At 42.5% G+C, this 16917-nt stretch overlaps 2 protein-coding genes across 2 annotated transcripts; one reads left to right on the top strand and one right to left on the bottom strand.

Annotated features, from left to right (window-relative positions):
• The first annotated feature begins 1056 nt into the window (after positions 1 to 1056).
• On the top strand, positions 1057 to 11229 carry orc3 (origin recognition complex, subunit 3). The gene is made up of 20 exons (XM_018733890.2): positions 1057 to 1148; positions 1245 to 1296; positions 1677 to 1774; positions 3226 to 3370; positions 3613 to 3717; positions 3971 to 4140; positions 4834 to 4973; positions 6165 to 6324; positions 6591 to 6704; positions 6831 to 6964; positions 7054 to 7117; positions 7209 to 7325; positions 7672 to 7751; positions 8282 to 8415; positions 8630 to 8733; positions 8874 to 8971; positions 9490 to 9631; positions 9723 to 9839; positions 10304 to 10383; positions 10776 to 11229. Exons 1-20 carry the CDS (start codon positions 1125 to 1127, stop codon positions 10879 to 10881), a joined length of 2184 nt encoding a protein of 727 aa, XP_018589406.2. The 5' UTR covers positions 1057 to 1124; the 3' UTR covers positions 10882 to 11229.
• On the bottom strand, positions 11054 to 15918 carry LOC108923256 (akirin-2-like). Its single transcript, XM_018733901.2, has 5 exons — positions 15419 to 15918; positions 12469 to 12612; positions 12039 to 12188; positions 11863 to 11934; positions 11054 to 11701 (listed from the first exon to the last, which is right to left on the bottom strand). The coding sequence occupies exons 1-5, from the start codon at positions 15597 to 15599 to the stop codon at positions 11691 to 11693; spliced, it is 558 nt and encodes a 185-aa protein (XP_018589417.2). The 5' UTR covers positions 15600 to 15918; the 3' UTR covers positions 11054 to 11690.
• Between the last annotated feature and the right edge of the window lie 999 nt (positions 15919 to 16917).

Below are 16917 nucleotides of genomic sequence, written 5' to 3'. Positions count from 1 at the left end.
TAGGGCAATTCTATCCGCGGCCTGTCTGCAGCTGTTCCCTTCCCGCAGATCCGTTACCGTGTTCCGTGTTCGCTGCACTTGCCTTTGCATGTGTGCCACCTGGCGCAGACACGGCACGTTAGCCCAGGGTTACCCCGAGTAACATGCAAATTTTCCACAAAAACAATAATCAGCCAAGGTCTGTATTTTGGGATACAATGCGAACAAGTGAAACAGATCAGCGGGATAACAAATATATGAAAAATACATAATATTTTAAGATTTTAATCTTAAGAGGATAACAGTTGTAAAGCTTTGAAAAATGCCTAGACCCATATGCAGAAGCCTTTGTACTGCTGTATAAATGGGTAAATAATTGTAGGTAGCTTAACACTGTAAGTCGCATTGGACAAAAAAAAGTGCCAGCTAAATTAAACATATGTAAACATAAGTGTCAGTGTATGGACAGGAATATTTCTCTTTCTCTGTGTGTGTGTGTGTGAGTGTGGTATTTTGACTGTGCTTCTCTCCCACTCCTTTGCACAAACCTTAGTTTGCTACAAGGATGGTTATTTTACACTGAGAGCGAGTTAGGAACGAACGAATCAATCAATTTATTACGTCATTAAACCCAGAGAAAAAAAATCCACGCAGTCGCAGCGGCCTATAATATACGACATTAATGTACACATACGACATACACACAGCGACGAAACGGAGATAAACAACTTGATAAATAAGTTTATAAAAGTAAATAATAAATAGATAACGCCCCCTATCGGCGTAACCAACGCATGCACACTGATGAAGGTTACAACTATGAGAATATTACTTATCCATTAATCAAGCCCGAGCCAAAAACCTTACTCGAGGGTACAAGAGTAAACGCCATTCTATATAATTTACACGACTTCAACGTTATATATAACATTTTAGACGTTCAACTTTGAACAAGCGTCCTTTGAACTGCGACCTTTAAACTTAACCCTTAACGGAATTTGCCCAATAGGATTCTCGCTTTTCTCACACGTGACCCCTGACGACAAATCCGCGGGAATCTTTCTTTTGCGGAAATCGTGTCGTAAGTTGCGAGAACGTCACTTTATACATCTAAATATACGAATACAGGTGTAGCGTTCGCACAAATGGCGACTTCGTCTGTCTCAAAGGTAAGATAAGTCGGTGTTCGAAATGTAGTGGAGCGTATTTTTAAATTTAAGGAGCGAGGAACTTAGTTAGTAACTCTGACTGTGTGGCTTTTTCAGGGCTGTTTTGTTTTCAAGCCCACTGCTAAGAAGAAGAGGATTTCGGGTGCAGGTGAGAAAGTAGTTGTTGTTACCAGTATGCGACATAGCCTAGGTAAAACAAAGTCACGAAGTGGGCATATTGATTAAACTCTGGTTTTTGCACATCACATCATGTGGCAGCAGGTAGCGTAGCCGTAGAGAGTTTCTGGTTGTAGATTCGAATTCCACCTCCTGGCTGCTATGTAATACACTCGCTGAGCCTGAATGATTCATGCTCCAGTAAAAAGTTACCTCGCTATGGATAAATAATTGTCAGAGTAACTTAACATTGTAAGTTGCTGGAGAGTAGTGTCAGTTAATGAGTGTTTATTCAGATGTTCTCACCCTCCTCTGTTTGTATGGTGGCTGATGCCATATGGATTGTCTCTCTTTTTGCTCTTGCAATCTCAGAGGACTTCTTTGTTGATGGAAGTGAGGATGTAGAAAATGGGAAACTGCGCTTCCGGCTCTGTCAATCAACCTGGGATGAAATGAAGGAAGAGATCGAGGTGAGAGAGCCATGGCATGTGTGTGCCTAGTAAACACAAGACACTTTCACTGATCATAATAGTTCATTTGGACCAGGGTGTTTAAACTGGGAACAGCTGGTAGTGTAGTGGTTAGAGTCGGTGCCATTGGACCCAAAGGTCGCGGGTTCAAATGGACACCACCTAGCTGTTGTAGCCTTTGAGCTAGGTACTTATACTAAATTGCTCTGGTAAAATTACCCAGCTGTATAAATAGCTAAACATTTAACATTGTAAGTCGCTTTGGAGAAAAGCATCAGATAAATGAATAAAGGTAAGTGGTATAAAGAATGGCGGATATTACAGTGTACACTGACTCACCACTTACAAACACAATTGGGAGCAGAAGTCTGCTTGTAACTCAGTTTGTTTGTAAATGCAAAGTAATTTTTTTTTGCAGAGTCATAGTGGAACCTTAATCATACAGACATCCTTGATTTGCTGATTAGGTTCAGAAAAAACTTGGGCAAAGCAATAATAATAATAAAAAAAAAAAAACTCTGACTCATTTAATTTTTTTTGCTAAAGTCAAACAGCATTCAAACTAAATCTATTTCAAAATTACTCAGAAAATTCATGATTTCCACAACCTTCAAATAAATCAGTTTTATTTATCGCATAAGTGTGTGCATTGTTCGTCAGCTTCTGGTCACTTTGTTTTCTTTATTATTTATGCAACCAGGAGTTTAATAATACAAATTCATCAATTTATTTGTTAGGTTCTGATTTGGAAAGTATTGGGTCCAATTATATTAATTCTTTTGCAGCATCTTGATTAACTTTGAATTACAATAAAATTAGAGAAATTTAATGTACATCTGATGCTCCAAAATGACTCGCAGTGTTAAGCTACTTGCAGTTATTTACCCATTTATACAGCTGGGTAATTTTACTGGAGCAATTTAGGGTAAGTACCTTGCTCACGGGGTGAGATTCAAAGCTGTGATTTTTGGATCCAAAGGCAGTGGCCTTAACCACTACGCTATCAGCTGTTCTACTTTAGACTGACTGAAAATTTAAAAAAAAAAATCCGTGGTAATTGTTGATTATTTACTGTTGCCTCATGCAATAAAACATGCGTTGTAAACACTGTTGAAGTTGGATGAGATCATTACTATACTTCTTTCTTTTCTTTCCAAAGTGTTTTTTTTATTACCAGCTGAAATCAGGTTGCTTTTGCTCTACAAAAGGCAGATTGTAGAAAACAGTTGAGAAAATACTATTGAAAATAAATGGTTCCGAAAAGGTTTGTATCCTTGAAGACTACCTCCTCATGTTACAAGTGGTCAAGTTTACTTTTCTAATATTTTAATAGTTCCCAGTATTGAAGAGGTTTTCTGTCAGGAGTTTAAGGCCACCAGCTTTTATCAGTGTGACAGTGACAACTGATGGTGTAAATGCTGTTGTGCTGCACCTGTTTTTCCCCTCATCAGCAAGTACAGGAGGATCTGAATAAAAAGATGCTGGATGGCCTTCTGGAGTTCGTCAAGAAGTCGGCTGCCAGTTTCTGGTGTAGAGACGATGACTGGATGTCTCGTATGAGGGCCAGTGAGATCCCCACAGCTGCCTTGGTTCTGGGTGAGGAATTCCCAGTGTCTGGATCACTAGGAATTGTAATCCCAGATACTTGACTTGATGTGGACTGCATGAAGCTTAAATGTTTGGAATTTTCACAATTTGAGGTTCCCAAAAGCATTGTTGAGCTCTTGAAAGCATTAATACTTTCTGTATTGTTGAAACTAATACATTGGTCTGTGTCCTGGATGGTGTGCACAGGTTTAATTATGAGAATGATCTTTGAGTTTCTCTTCTTCATCCAGGGGTAAATATGCCAGATCACACAATAACGTTTGAGAGCATGACTGAACTACTGCACGATTCCCTGACGCCTTTCGTAGCATCTGTCCAGGCCAAAGAGTGTACAGGTAACCGGAGCTATGTGTGGCCAGGTCACATCTGCTTTGTGCAGTAGGTGGCGTGGTAGTTATAGAGAATGAATTTGTAACTGAAATGTTGCTGGTTCAAGCCCCACTCCGTGCTACTGCTGTAGTACCCTGCTTACCCTGAACCAATACGGTAAAATATCTATCATGGGCATGCTAACACTACACACTGCATTGCTGAATGTGATGAAGTTGTGGTTTGCTCCGGCTTGTGCACTTAGTCTCATCTCCACAGCCATGAAGCAACTGATGCAGAAAGTCCTGCAAAGGCTGATGGGAACAAACGTAATGGTGGATGAGGACGAAGCAGAGGCAGATCTTGGTTTTCATACCAGAGACTGTCCCCAGAAGAGAGTGAACTGTTCTCTCAGCGCTCTCTGTGACTGGTATCAGAGTGCGACTAAGGTACGAAAAGTGGTCTCGGGGTGGAGGAAGACTTATAGGTCAATGTTCAAGTTGTTTTAAGGATATTTAATTCTGAAGACGGGAGAGCACACTCCGTCTCAGTGGCGCTAATCCATTAATTTGTACAGCACAGATGAGTTTTGGAAAGATACCCTCCTCGGCATCTTTATGCATTTCTTAAGGAGTGATAGGTTATGATGTCATAGTTTTTGAACCAACACCTGAGAGCTGTACTTAAACGGCATCCGTAATATGAGAAACAGTACCAGAGGAAAGCGTGAGTTGACCTGGTCAGCCTGGGCAATAAGTGTGTTGATTTGGTCAGAAGGGTGAAGGCAATGCTCTATCAAGCCTCCTGCCACTTGGAGGCGCTGTTGTTCTGTCATTAGCAGTTGTGTGTTGTTGTTAACCTGGCTGAAAGGTAACAGCAGTGGCTGGAGTCCTGAATTATACCTCTTGATGAATGGACTCCTTCACGGCTCCGTGTGTGTGTGTGTGTGTGTGTGTGTGTGTTTTTTTTTTTTTTTTTTCTCTCTCCTTCCCAGATTTGGTGACCCTGATGTGCTTCACCCCGTGAAAAATAAAATGCCCTTTCATTTTATTCAGCACTGGTAACGAGTAGGCATAAAAGCCTTTTTCCCCCTCCCATTACAGTGTCATCTTTGCATGTCCGTGTGTGTGTGTCACCTACAGAAATCCCCTGTTAAGTCGCCAAGAAAAAGGCTCAGCAGCTCACAGAGCGAATTCCTGCAGAGCCCCCCCGTCGTGGTGATCTTTAGAGACCTGGAGGCCTTCAGCCCCCAAGTGCTGCAGGACTTCATCCTCGTCTGCAGGTGTCCAGCTTTCTGTTGTAGAAAAGGTGTCTGTTCACAGTTACAGTACCAGTAAAAAGTGAGTTGATGTTGCTGGGAAGTCCCCCCCCCATGTGGTGTTCTGTGAGCCCACATGTCTTGTCAGCTCCTCTGCAGCAGTTCCTAAAGGTGTAGGACACTCGATGGTTGGTTGCTTTTACTCCTCTGTCCAGTTCCTCCCATACATGTGTTGCCCAGGTGTACTGACTTTTAACTGGTACTGCATGTTTCAGTGTGAAATGTCGTGTGCCACCAGGCTATATGTTGTAGCTCATATGTCTGTAGGACTCATCTTTCTTCCATATTCCTGTACTCCACGCTTATATATGAACTAGTCCACCTTAGTTTATCCAGGTTGTCTATATGTGACTTGAGATGACCTGGACTTATGACGGCTGTCCCATTGGCTTTATATAATTTGAGTCCCGACAATGACCGCTCCATCTGCTGGACGATAAAAATCGGCTGGTTGAGCTGCTTCAGGGCACCCAGTTCTTATTGTTTATTGTTTCAGTCAGTGTTTGAGTGTTTAGCAGCATTTGTACTTTTATTTTAAAAAAATTTGTGATTCTCTTAGAATGATATTTTATTTAAAAGTGGAAAAAGTGAGTGCTCTGCTGAAAAGAAAAAACCAAAGACAGTAGATTTGGAAATGAATGTGAAAATACTGTACTGTATTTCTGTACTGTAATTTTTCTATATTGAGTATTATTCTACTGGTAATGTAGGGGTTAGAGCTGCTACCTATAGACTCAAAGGTCACAGGTTTGAATCCCACTTTCAGCTGTAGTACCCTTGAGCAAGGTGCTTATGTTCGAAATTGCTTCAGTAAAATTGCACAACTGTATAAATGGGTATGTACATTCACATTTATTTATTTAGCAGACTCTTTTCTCTGATGTTATTATAAGTAGCTTAACACTAAGTTGCTTTGAAGAGAAGTGTCAGGGAAGTGAATAAAGGCAATTTTTGAAAACATGTAGCCAAGCTGTTCAAAGTAGTAGTAATGCATGTTGTTTATTTATCCTTTATAATTCATGTCGTATAAAGGGATTTTTGAGTTATGACGAAGTCGACTTATGGCAGGGTTGTCGAAATAGAACCCCGTCTTAAGCAGAGGGCCTCCTGGACGTGCCTCGTGATCTTTGTGTTGCGCCTGTCTCTCTGAAACAGTCAGTACGTCCATCAGCTTCCTCTGGTCTTCATCTTTGGCATTGCCACATCGCCCAGCACCATTCAGCGCATGCTGCCCCACTCCGTATCCTCCCTGTTGTGCATCGAGCTTTTCCAGTCGCTGTCCTGCACCCAGCACCTGGCCACCATCATTGACAAGGTACCTGGAAGGGGCGCCACAGACAGGCGGGCCTCTGAGTTTTCATTTCATTCTTACAACGTCAAGAACCACAGTCTTTTTTTACACCTTAGCAACTAGTGATTTGTATTGTTTGTTTCCATTGCACTGTTATATGAGCAGTTATAACTGGTCACAAAATATACAAATGTATATGTGTGCTAGTTATTCTTTTTCTGCTGAGATATGAACACAAATTGAATTTTTTTTTTTCTTTTTTGTTTTGTTATTAATCATCGCTTTCACAGTTGTTCCTGACTTCCAAGTTTCACTTCAAGTTCAGTGCCAAGGTGCTGCAAGTGCTGGTGGGAATTTTTCTGTATCATGACTTCTCTGTGTGCAACTTCATCAAAGGCCTTCAGGTAATGCAGTGATACTGTGCGCTGGTTTTGGGTTGTCCTTCGCACTTGGGTGTGTGTTCTCGCAGGTGTGCTCTCCAGACTTCTTCTGGCCTTTTCTGGTGCTGATCCACCCTGCTCCCACTGCAGCTGTCCCTGCTGGAGCACTTCCATAGTCAGCCTCTCAGCGTGCTCTGCTGCCATAAACAGGAGGCCCTGGTTCACGCCCAGCAGCTCAATGACCGAGATGTGGAGAGGATCCAGCAGCTTCCTTCCTTCATGAGGTGGCCTCACATCATACGAAAACTAGATACTTAGATGCTGTCTTGTTAAAGCTAGATGACAATGGTTCTATTTTCTCCAATTTAACCAGGTATGTTGAGGAGCAGGTGCCTGAGGAGCAGGTGCAGCTGCTAACCAGCAGTGAGCATGTGAAGGTGAACATCTGCCAAAGCCATGTTTCTACAACCACGGGTTCTCGAGGGCTGTGTGATGAAATCTCAGACCTCCCTTCTCCACCATCCACAGGGGGTCTGTCAGAAGTTACTGAAGAGCCTTCACAAATACCACAAGAACTTCTACCCTGCTCTGAGGTGCCTGCATGTTCTCACATCCATTCTGCCCAAGTATCCACTGGGAAAACAGGTGAGTTGTGAACCGTCGTGAACTTCAGCTGGAGTTTACCTGGAAATAGGTGGAGAAAACAACTTGGAAAAAATATGGTCGTCATTGACCAGAAATGAGTAGTTGTCTCTGATCACACATTTTAGAGTGTCCTTTCTTAGAATGTTGTTTATATATTCAAATATGAAACAATTACCTCATGTAACACTAGGAGCCAGCGTAAAGTGATTGGGAATCTACCATCTGTGGCTCTGGGTGCTACCCTTCCCCAGTCTTCTGATCCAAATTTATTTGTTCCTACTCTTGTTTAAGAGTAGTTTTAGATGTATGCGGTTTTTTTTTTTTTCTTCCTCCCCCCCCCGCCCAGATTCGAGAGCTCTATGTGCTGTGTCTGGAGAAGAAAGTGTGGGAAACCCAAGAGTACGACTCAGCGATGCAGCTCATCAGGTAATGTTTTCCTTTATTTAGCAGACACTTTTCTCCAAGGCAATGACAGGGAGTGGACAAAATAATAGAAAAAATGCATGAAAAAGAATTTTGAAGTAACTAAATCACAATTACAAATGTAGCTGCAAAAGTAGGTCATATTAGACTGATTGCCAATTTCTCCAGGTAAACGATGGCTTTTCTCTTTATTGGGTCCTTGATGTTAATATGTTGTTTGGTGTTGCTGCTGTTTTGTTTCCCTCATGTACTATGTGAGGTGGTATTGCATTGTCAGCTTAGGAGGAGTACGGGATGCCTCTTGAGGTGAAGAGTGTGTAGATGAACATGACATGACAGTCCATCCGTTTACTTTAACTCATCTGGTAAACATTCTTTAAAGCACCAGTGATGGTTTCATTAAGAGACATTCTGATGTATGGGCGGGGGGTTTGATCCCTAGCATCTGCTTGCCATGGCAATGATTCATTGTGCTTTTAGAGTGGCAGATGTGTATGTTTGTCATGTTTCATGCCACTGATGTTTTCTCCCAGGATGCTTGCAAAGGATGAGCTTGTCACCTGTTTGCAAAAGTGTGTGGAAATCCTGACATTTTGCAAGTCCAAAAAGCTGAAGAAAGTAGGGCAGCAGCTGCAAGATATCACTGCAACATGTGAGAAGCTGGACAGTAAGAAAATTCCTACTGATTCTAGAAAAATGATGTGTACATGGTTAACAGCATGTTTTGTGTCCTGACTTTTAAGTGCTGCCCAGTCGATGTCAACTCTAGTTGACCACGTATATTGAGAATATACTGTGTGGTCCTCAAGGAACAAAGCTGTGCACCTTGGAGCTCTAGTCAACCTTCACTTAGTAGAAGTTGTATCTCTGTACCCTTCCAGAGCTTTCCGATGAAGGTAATCTGGTTGATGGTGAAGAAGGTGATAGAGAGAATGATTCCTCAGGGAAGGGTCTGCAGAAAACAGACCTGTTCCACCTTCAGAAGGTAACACATTAGAGGTGGATCACCATGCTCTGTTGCTGCATCCCTTCTGTGTACCTGCAAAGTACACACTGTATGCCTCCACTATAAAATGTATAAATCATTTGCATCATCCTTATTCCTCTTTCAATTATTCCTTTCAGACTTTGCTGGAGATGAAAGAGTGTCGCAGGACGAGGAGAAAAACACCGTATGAGATCCTCAGAAATGCTGTTGTAGATTATATTGACAATTTGGTGAAGTGAGTAAAAGAAATTTAAACCCCTCATGTTGCTTACAGTGGTTTTCATGGTAGGATGTTCAGCATCAGATTGGAATTGGTTACATTTGTTTGTTGTCCACTAGCACCATTTTTGCTATATATACAATTGACAGGGTTTTTTTTTTTTTTTTTTTTTTTTTATTTTTTTATAATAGATTTTAATAGAATGTAGTGAAAGTTTACTGAGCAGTTAGACCAGTATGGATCAGTTAGATTAGACAAGTGTAACAAAGATGTGTAGAGACCCTTTTTGAATGTTTAGAGGGATTTGCCAGTTCTAAGGGACAGAGGGAACTCATTCAACCACATTGGGGGCAAAACCAAGAACCTTAGTGTCTTTCATTTTGGATCTCTTACGCATGGGAGGTGGCGGAGTGTAGCAGGTGATGAGGTCCTGCAGATATCGGGGAACAGATCCACTGATGCTCTTGTAGGCCATAACAAGAGTCTTGCACTTGATACAGGAAATCAGTGGTTTTCTGTACTCAATTTCCCAGAACGCACCTCTATCCACCTGAGTCGCAGCCCCTGTATGAAGTGTGGTATTACAGCTCCTCTGGGACTGTACGACGGCATCTCAACGCCACGCCTCGAACCTCCATCCAGACAGCCCTCAGTCACCCCTACTGCTACCTTCAGGTGATGAATCTGTATAATTCAACCCAAGAATTCACAGAACAGTTAGTACTGTGTAATGTAACGCAATGCTAATGGCGGCTCACATGGACAGAACGAAGCCTTGAAGAATGACTCGGGCATCATCTCTAGCGCAGCTCCGGACATCTGCATCATCTACAAGCTGCACCTGGAGTGCGGGCGGCTCATTAACCTCTATGACTGGCTGGAGGTGAGAATGCACACCTGTAAATAGAATGGAAAAATGCTGGGCAGATAGTCCATTACAGAGGGGGTGCAGTGGCGCAGTGGGTTGGACTTCATCATGCTCTCCAGTGGGTCTGGGGTTCGAGTCCTGCTTGGGGTGCCTTGTGACGGACTGGTGTCCCGTCCTGGGTGTGTCCCCTCCAGCCTTCTGCCGTGTGTTATCGGGTTAGGCTCCGGCTCATCGCGATCCCATATGGGACAAGCGGTTCAGATGGTGTGTGTGTGTGTGTGTGTGTGTGTGTGTGTGAGTGTGTGTGTGTGTGTGAGTGAGTGAGTGAGAGAGAGATAGTCCATTATCAATAACTGCTTGTCCAGCACAGGATCATGGCCAGCCAGAGCCTATCCTGGAAGCATAGGGTGTGAGGTTGTGCCACCACATTGCTTTTTGGCCCAGGATTGGTGCGTGATGCATTTCCAATGTCTTTACAGGCTTATGCAACTGTAGCTACAGCCGCTGAAGGCAAGGATCCAAGTGCCATTGAAGGAGGAAAAGTGGACGAACTGAAACAGTATCCTTTTCTCTGCCCCACAGTGGTTTATTTTTGAGGAAACCATTCATAGTGCTGAAGAGAGTCCTTGAGGTTCTGCTACAGAACTGTGTGAAGGAACAAAAGGTGAAAGATCACCTATTCACAGGGAAGGGTACAGTTACTTAAAGCCAAAGTTCACGTTTACATGTTAGGCATTACTAAAATAGTGCATATAACTTAGTAAAAGCCGGATTTCTTGTTTAGTTTTATTATTATTAACACTGAAATAACCTGCAGTGATGTTCAAAGTTCCAGACTGGGGGTGAGGGGGTGTTTCCAGAAGTGAGATTTATCTTTTTAGTCCAGTATACATGTACGTAGTGCAATTTCAGTAATCAACCAGGAAGAAGTGTTTTCCTTACATTTGGAAGTGCTCGTTTTATCCGGGCCGTGTCTGAGCTGGAGTTCCTGGGCTTTGTGAAATCCACAAAGCAGAAGACTGACCACGTGGCACGACTGACCTGGGGGGGCTGCTGACCCCAGCCAAGGGACATGTTGCTTGGTAATGAGCTGCTTAATCGCTCCCTCAGCACAGTCTGCTCTAAATTAAGATGACTCGCACTGCACTATTTGTCCGTGAGATCCTTAACACAGTACAGGGGCAATAGTGGTAGAATTACTGACATTAAAAACAGAGTGAATTTGAAGCTGCTGCAATGTCATCCATTGGTTTTATTTTTCCAACTGAAGTCCACTTAAAGGCAGTGAAATGTACAATTTTAAAAAAAAAAAAAAAAGCTCAAAATAAATAATGGGGGGAGGAAGTGAGGAACAATCAATCAATGACCTGACAGCAGAAATGCTTTCTATAACCTTCATGTGTGGTAGAACAAAAACCAGGAATGGCTGCTAAGAAGCAACTCCCACCCAAACATACTCTTCTCCCCCATACATACAGACTGACCTGAAAGGGGGGGTGACCAATATGCAACACAGCTTCACAATACAAGTAAAATAAAAATCACAAGTAACAGTCTGGAATGCCAGGTGTTTTTATAGAAAAGAGTTTGAAAGGGGGGATTAATAATAAAGCAAATGAAACATAGGCCACTGGTAGTTATTAGGTAGCAATGTCCATGTGTGCACTTACACCAGGAAGCACCCATTTGCTCAAGAGAAATTGTTACCACTGACAAAAAGCTTGATAGAGCCCGTGTCCAAAGAGATATGGCACTGCTACAAGTCCTGACTAAATCAAATGTCTCTGTAAATGTTTGTTGCGATTCAGCGTAACAGACTGCCACGATCGCAGTGCAACGGGCATCGGCGCAGGCGCCAGGTTCTACTCAGGAAACATCTGGCAAAATTGAACAAGAAACAAACCATTAGATATTCAAATACTGAGTTAACCTGGTGAGCTACAACCCACAAGGCTGGGTAACTGAATATCCAAGTATCAAACTTTTACCATCTGCCATAATTTCAAGTACTTAAACACTGCAAGGAAAAACTACTTACAACTAGAAGGTTGCTCTCCAAATCGTCGCATTAACTGGTCATGTGTGAACTTCACAAAAGCATCATATTGTTCTGAAATATGGGAAAATTTGTATTACATCTTACCTTCCCACCAACATCATACAGCAACAAAACAATAAATACCAACACCTGCCACAGAGCTTGAAGAAACACACCTGCCAGCTTTGAGGTCAGTATCTCCTCATATTCCTCCCGAACCTTATCTTCGCGTTCATTTAGTAGACGCTCACAGATCATCCCCACTTGTCTTAACGTAAATAAAGGCTGCTCTTTTCTTGTCGGAGATGATGCTCCAGAAGATGTACCTTTAAAGAGATGAAAATTTTCCCCAATAAATATTTCATTATATACAGCATATAAAAAATACATCATTCTGTGAATCATGACAATGCAGCCTTTTGTGTAAAGGATGAGGTCTGCCAGGAATTACTGTGGTTAAACAATGCTTGTGTACATTACAGAGAAACTGTTATTTTACCTTTGCAAAAGGCTCTTATAGTTCAGTACAAAGTCCATCAGCAACTTTGGACCATATGATTGTCAACGCCCATTACAAGGAGAGCAGTGCTGCCATGCCGCATGTACCTGGCACATGGGGTCCGCTCAGAATGGAGGAGTCAGGAGGCGAGTCCGGGGAGCAGCAGCCGTCAGCCTGCTGGAAGCTGTTCTCCAGGTGCCTCCTTTTCTGCATGCGCTTGTACTCCTGCTTGATGTTGTGCAGGATTTGTTCTGCAAAAGAGGTTGAGAAACGGGCCACGTCAACAGCGGCTGTGCCACACCTGACACCACAAGCACGTCAGCTCACGGAAAAGACTCATTCCGAAGCTACCGCATTTAAGAAAAATTACGTTTTGTAGCTAAACATCTGAAAGCAAGATAAGTCATGAAATCAAATTCAAATGCTGCCATTTCCTTTCAAAAATTAAAATGCAGGCAGAATAACGCAGCATTCAAATGCCAAGTCATCAATATCCTTTTACAAAAATATATATCTATACATATCTAATATATATAATATATATATATATGTATAGATAGGTTTTTGAGGCCATACTCTGACAGCTGGAGTACTTATACTGTTAGTATTTAAATACATTTTGTTGTGTGCAATTTGTTTTGGTATGAATTATTGTTCAGCTTGAAGAAAAAAAAAAAACATGGCAGCAATATCCTTCTCCTTGTCGGCCTTCACATTTCAGAGTACATTTTCAAAGAGTGGGCACATTGTCTGTGAGAAGCAGCCGGGCCCAAGATGAGTGAACGTGCTGCCTGTTGCACATCCACAATGGTTTTATCAGTTTTGGAGCCAATAACAATACAAGTGAAATCAAAATATCCTTACAAATAACCCTTCCAGAGTATGAAAGAGCCCATAAAATGTATAAATACCAAATCCAATCACCATGCAAGGTACAATTTGCCTAAAAAAAAAAACATGCAGGAACAGTGAAGTGACGTCAGGAAACAAACTTGAGGTGACACGTTACCTGGTTCATTCCATAACTGTACTGTAACAGCTGGACAATTTTTCAATATAGACCAAAGTGTTGTTCCACTTACGGATTCAATAAAAATTATTCCAAAAATCACAGCCACAAGAACATGAGGAGCAAACTGGCAAACGTGGCATCTGACTGGGAAGAAACTCCCTGCAGTTGTCTGAACCCATTAACAATGTCATATATTCTCTGCTAAGAAAAAACATTCCAAGAAAGGGCCCTGCCAGTCTTCTGCACTGCCCCCCCCAATTAAAAACGGATGAAAAGAATGCCGATTATTGTTTACTTGTCCACAAAAACCCTCGGTCACGAAGGAACCCAGAGGGAGAACACGCTGAGGAGGGGGGCTGTTCTTGGAGCTTCTTCTGAGCAAACACATGGCAGATAGCACTATCTCTGAGCAGGATGAGCCTCCAACTCACACAGACATCTGGAGGAAACAGCTGCTTTGTAATAAGATTAATTCGGACTGAAAAAAGAGGCCCTTTCCTAAGAAAAACTGACACGTACAAAGACGGGCAATAGCACATACTCATAAATAAGGGATTTTTTTCGGATTACTAAAAGATGACAATCTTTATCACATGCCTATTTTACCAATGTCTCAGGCCCTTACTAATTTACTATTTTGTTTATTAAATCATTTTTACATTTTGCAACTCATAAATGACCATCTCTAACACCCATAAACGTGTCTAACTTCTAGGACATCATCACACTAGTAATTTGTTTGCTCAGCTTATGTTTTTTCCAGAGTCACTGGCTGGTTAACACAGACTGATCCACTTCTATAGCAGTGTACTTTCAGTAGAGTAAAACAGGTTTAGCGTCTTATGGGTACTACGGTATTATGGAGTACCAGCACCTGTCCGTGTTCCTCACTCCTACCACCTTTGCTACAATAGACTAAATGACAGACAAGGCAGAGTGCAGTATTACCTTGTTTTACCGCAAAAAGCTTACTAGGCTGCTCCCTGCCTGTCGCACACAACGCTCGCCTCACGTCGACCACACAACTGTACTTCATCTGAGGTTTTCGTCACACGACTGCTAGTCGGCCCCTTCAAAACCACTACTTCCATAGCACCACCATAGGTCATACACACGGTAAATCAACTTGGACAAGTGTCAGCTAAATAGAGCAAAACATTAATTAAAAAACAACATTAAAGTAACGCTGCTGCAAATTAAAGAGGAAAAAGAACAAGTGGGCTGCAGAAACTGGAAGAGCAGCAGCGGTGACACCATGAGCCAGCAGCAATGTAACTACTGAGCAGATCCTGTGGCTGAGGACAGGGAGGGACCTGTAACCAGAAGGACGTGGGTTCGAATCCCCACTCCCGCTTCAGTACCCCCTACAATAATGGTAATAATGTGTTAGGTGGGTAGCATGCAACACAACAAAGCAAAAAACCGTGTGGCACAGAGGTTGTAGGTTCAAATCCCACCCGTTGATTGCTCCTGTTGTCATACCTCTGATAAGGTACTTACCCTACTGGGACACCCTGCTGTGTAAAAGGGTGAAACACTAAAGACCTTTGGATAACAATAATTATAATAGGTTTAACTGTAAGCAGAACTTCTCCACGTTCTTTTTTATCTGTCCTTTACAAACACAACATTTATTTATTTAGTTGATGCTTTTCTCCAAACCGACTTACAATCACAAGGTTAATCTAGAAACCATATTTGCAGCTGGGTAATTTCACCGGAGCAATTTAGGATAAGTACCCTGGCCGGAAGTGGGAATCGAACCCACGACCTTTGGGTCCAAAGGCAGCAGCTCTAACCACTGCACCACCAGCTGTCCGCACTATTAACTACTATTAATACGCAGACAGAGAGTGAAGTTACTTCGAGGAACTGCCCTTCAGCGCAGCCGCACGTCCGCTGCTAGTTAGTAGCAGGCAGCGGCTTCAAGTCATAAGCCTTATCATAAGGTGACGACCTGGCGGCTTAACCCGGTTCAGACTCGGTAACGAACGCCGGTTCGGTGACGTCCGTCCCCCGTCCCCCATCCCCCGCCCCCGGCCGACCTGTGGACAGTCTGCTCGACACGTCCCCGAAGGGCGACGGCTCCATGCGCAGGTACTTCTGGGGCGACGCGCCGGCCGCCGCCGCCGGGGACACCGGGGCGCAGCGCCTCCGCTTGGGCGACGCCGGGCTCAGCAGCGGCTCGAAATCCGGAGTCCGCTTTAAAGTGGCCCCGCACGCCATGACTTCGAAAGCACTTCAAAACGACTTCCACCGGAAAAGAAAGACAGAGCAGCCGGTCCTTGTTGTGGTTCCTAGTAAAGATGGAGATCCGTCCAGCCTCTTCTTTTTTCTAACTTGGAGTAGAGACGCTGGCTATGTTTACCTTTCACAATCCCTTTCCTACGCGGACCCTCTTAATGATGGACAGCCGTATTTGCTGTCGGGTCTCAACCCTGTATGATTACATACATTTCATACCCAGATGAAGATGGATTCTGTACAGTAACCAAGCTTACAGTCAACACTCCCGTTACCATCTCAAACAGCCAATATGGCGTCAACAAAATGTCAAATTTTAACTCGCCACCAACGAGCATGCGCGAGTGATCCCAATGAAGTAGGGATTTGTAGTCCTTCGAAGGCCCTTTCGGTTGATGTTTTGCGATATTTGGACTACTCTTCCCAGGATGATGAGTAAAACGCCTCTCGGGTGTTCGATTTAAATGCCATCATTGGGACATGATAAACAGCTTTGCTAAGGAATAACACGGGTTTGAAGTAGTGTTAATAGAAGCAGGCCCATTTGTTTTGTGATACGTTCATGATAATTATTAAGGAATTGTATGCCGAAGATAGTGTTTTCTACATCTTGCTGGAAAGTTGTTCAGAACAATGACATGATTGCAGTTTTTGAACTAGAAATTGAAAGAGCTGTCGTTTCAGTTCAGTTTATTTTTATAGAACGCTCTTCACACAGCCGCCTAGAGCGCTGAACAAAGGGTCAGGCTTATAATACAAATAAAAGGTTGACTATATACGTTATATTACTTAAATAACTATGTAATTATATGCCACGGAGAAAAGGAACCGAAAGGCAAGGAAAAAAACCTTCTAGAGGTCCAGTGCCAGTGGCTGCCCACTCCTCTTGAATAATAAATTAAATTAAATTACTCTATCTATCTATCTATCTATCTACAGCAATTCATAGTTGCACATTCTTTTTAATGTTATATTTTAGAGCTTTTACATTTACTGCAAGGAAGCCCCTTATCTATTTTTATGTTTCTAAAGCTTGGCTGCAAATCTTTAAGATTAATAAAATGTTTCTTTTCATTTTTGTGTTGTGTGGTTTTCTTTTTTTAAAAAAAAAAAAAAAAAATTCAGTGGCGTGTCATTCTGTCTTTATAATTCCTTGCTGATTATGGTAAAACTGCATAAAATTGCTGGCAAGAGTAGGTTTTATGCATAAGAAGTGCTTTAAACACACTATGTAATTAGAACGACATTAAATTGTTGCTCTTTTCTCACGGCCTGTTTTCCTACTGGGCACCAGGGGGCG

The sequence above is a fragment of the Scleropages formosus genome, chromosome 15 (genome assembly GCF_900964775.1).
Source record: "Scleropages formosus chromosome 15, fSclFor1.1, whole genome shotgun sequence".
In the NCBI taxonomy this organism is placed as follows: domain Eukaryota; kingdom Metazoa; phylum Chordata; class Actinopteri; order Osteoglossiformes; family Osteoglossidae; genus Scleropages; species Scleropages formosus.
Note: the sequence above shows the minus strand (reverse complement) of the source record. Positions and strands in the feature narration are given on the sequence as shown.

Excerpts from the sequence above, each read along its gene's own strand:
- orc3 (XM_018733890.2), top strand. The coding sequence starts at position 1,125 with ATGGCGACTTCGTCTGTCTCAAAG. Across the intron at positions 4,141-4,833 it reads GGTATCAGAGTGCGACTAAG|AAATCCCCTGTTAAGTCGCC; the intron begins GTACGAAAAGTG and ends TGTCACCTACAG. Across the intron at positions 7,118-7,208 it reads CCAGCAGTGAGCATGTGAAG|GGGGTCTGTCAGAAGTTACT; the intron begins GTGAACATCTGC and ends CACCATCCACAG.
- LOC108923256 (XM_018733901.2), bottom strand. The coding sequence starts at position 15,599 with ATGGCGTGCGGGGCCACTTTAAAGCGGACTCCGGATTTCGAGCCGCTG. Across the intron at positions 12,189-12,468 it reads GAGCGGACCCCATGTGCCAG|GTACATCTTCTGGAGCATCA; the intron begins GTACATGCGGCA and ends ATCTCTTTAAAG. Across the intron at positions 11,935-12,038 it reads ACTGACCTCAAAGCTGGCAG|AACAATATGATGCTTTTGTG; the intron begins GTGTGTTTCTTC and ends CCCATATTTCAG.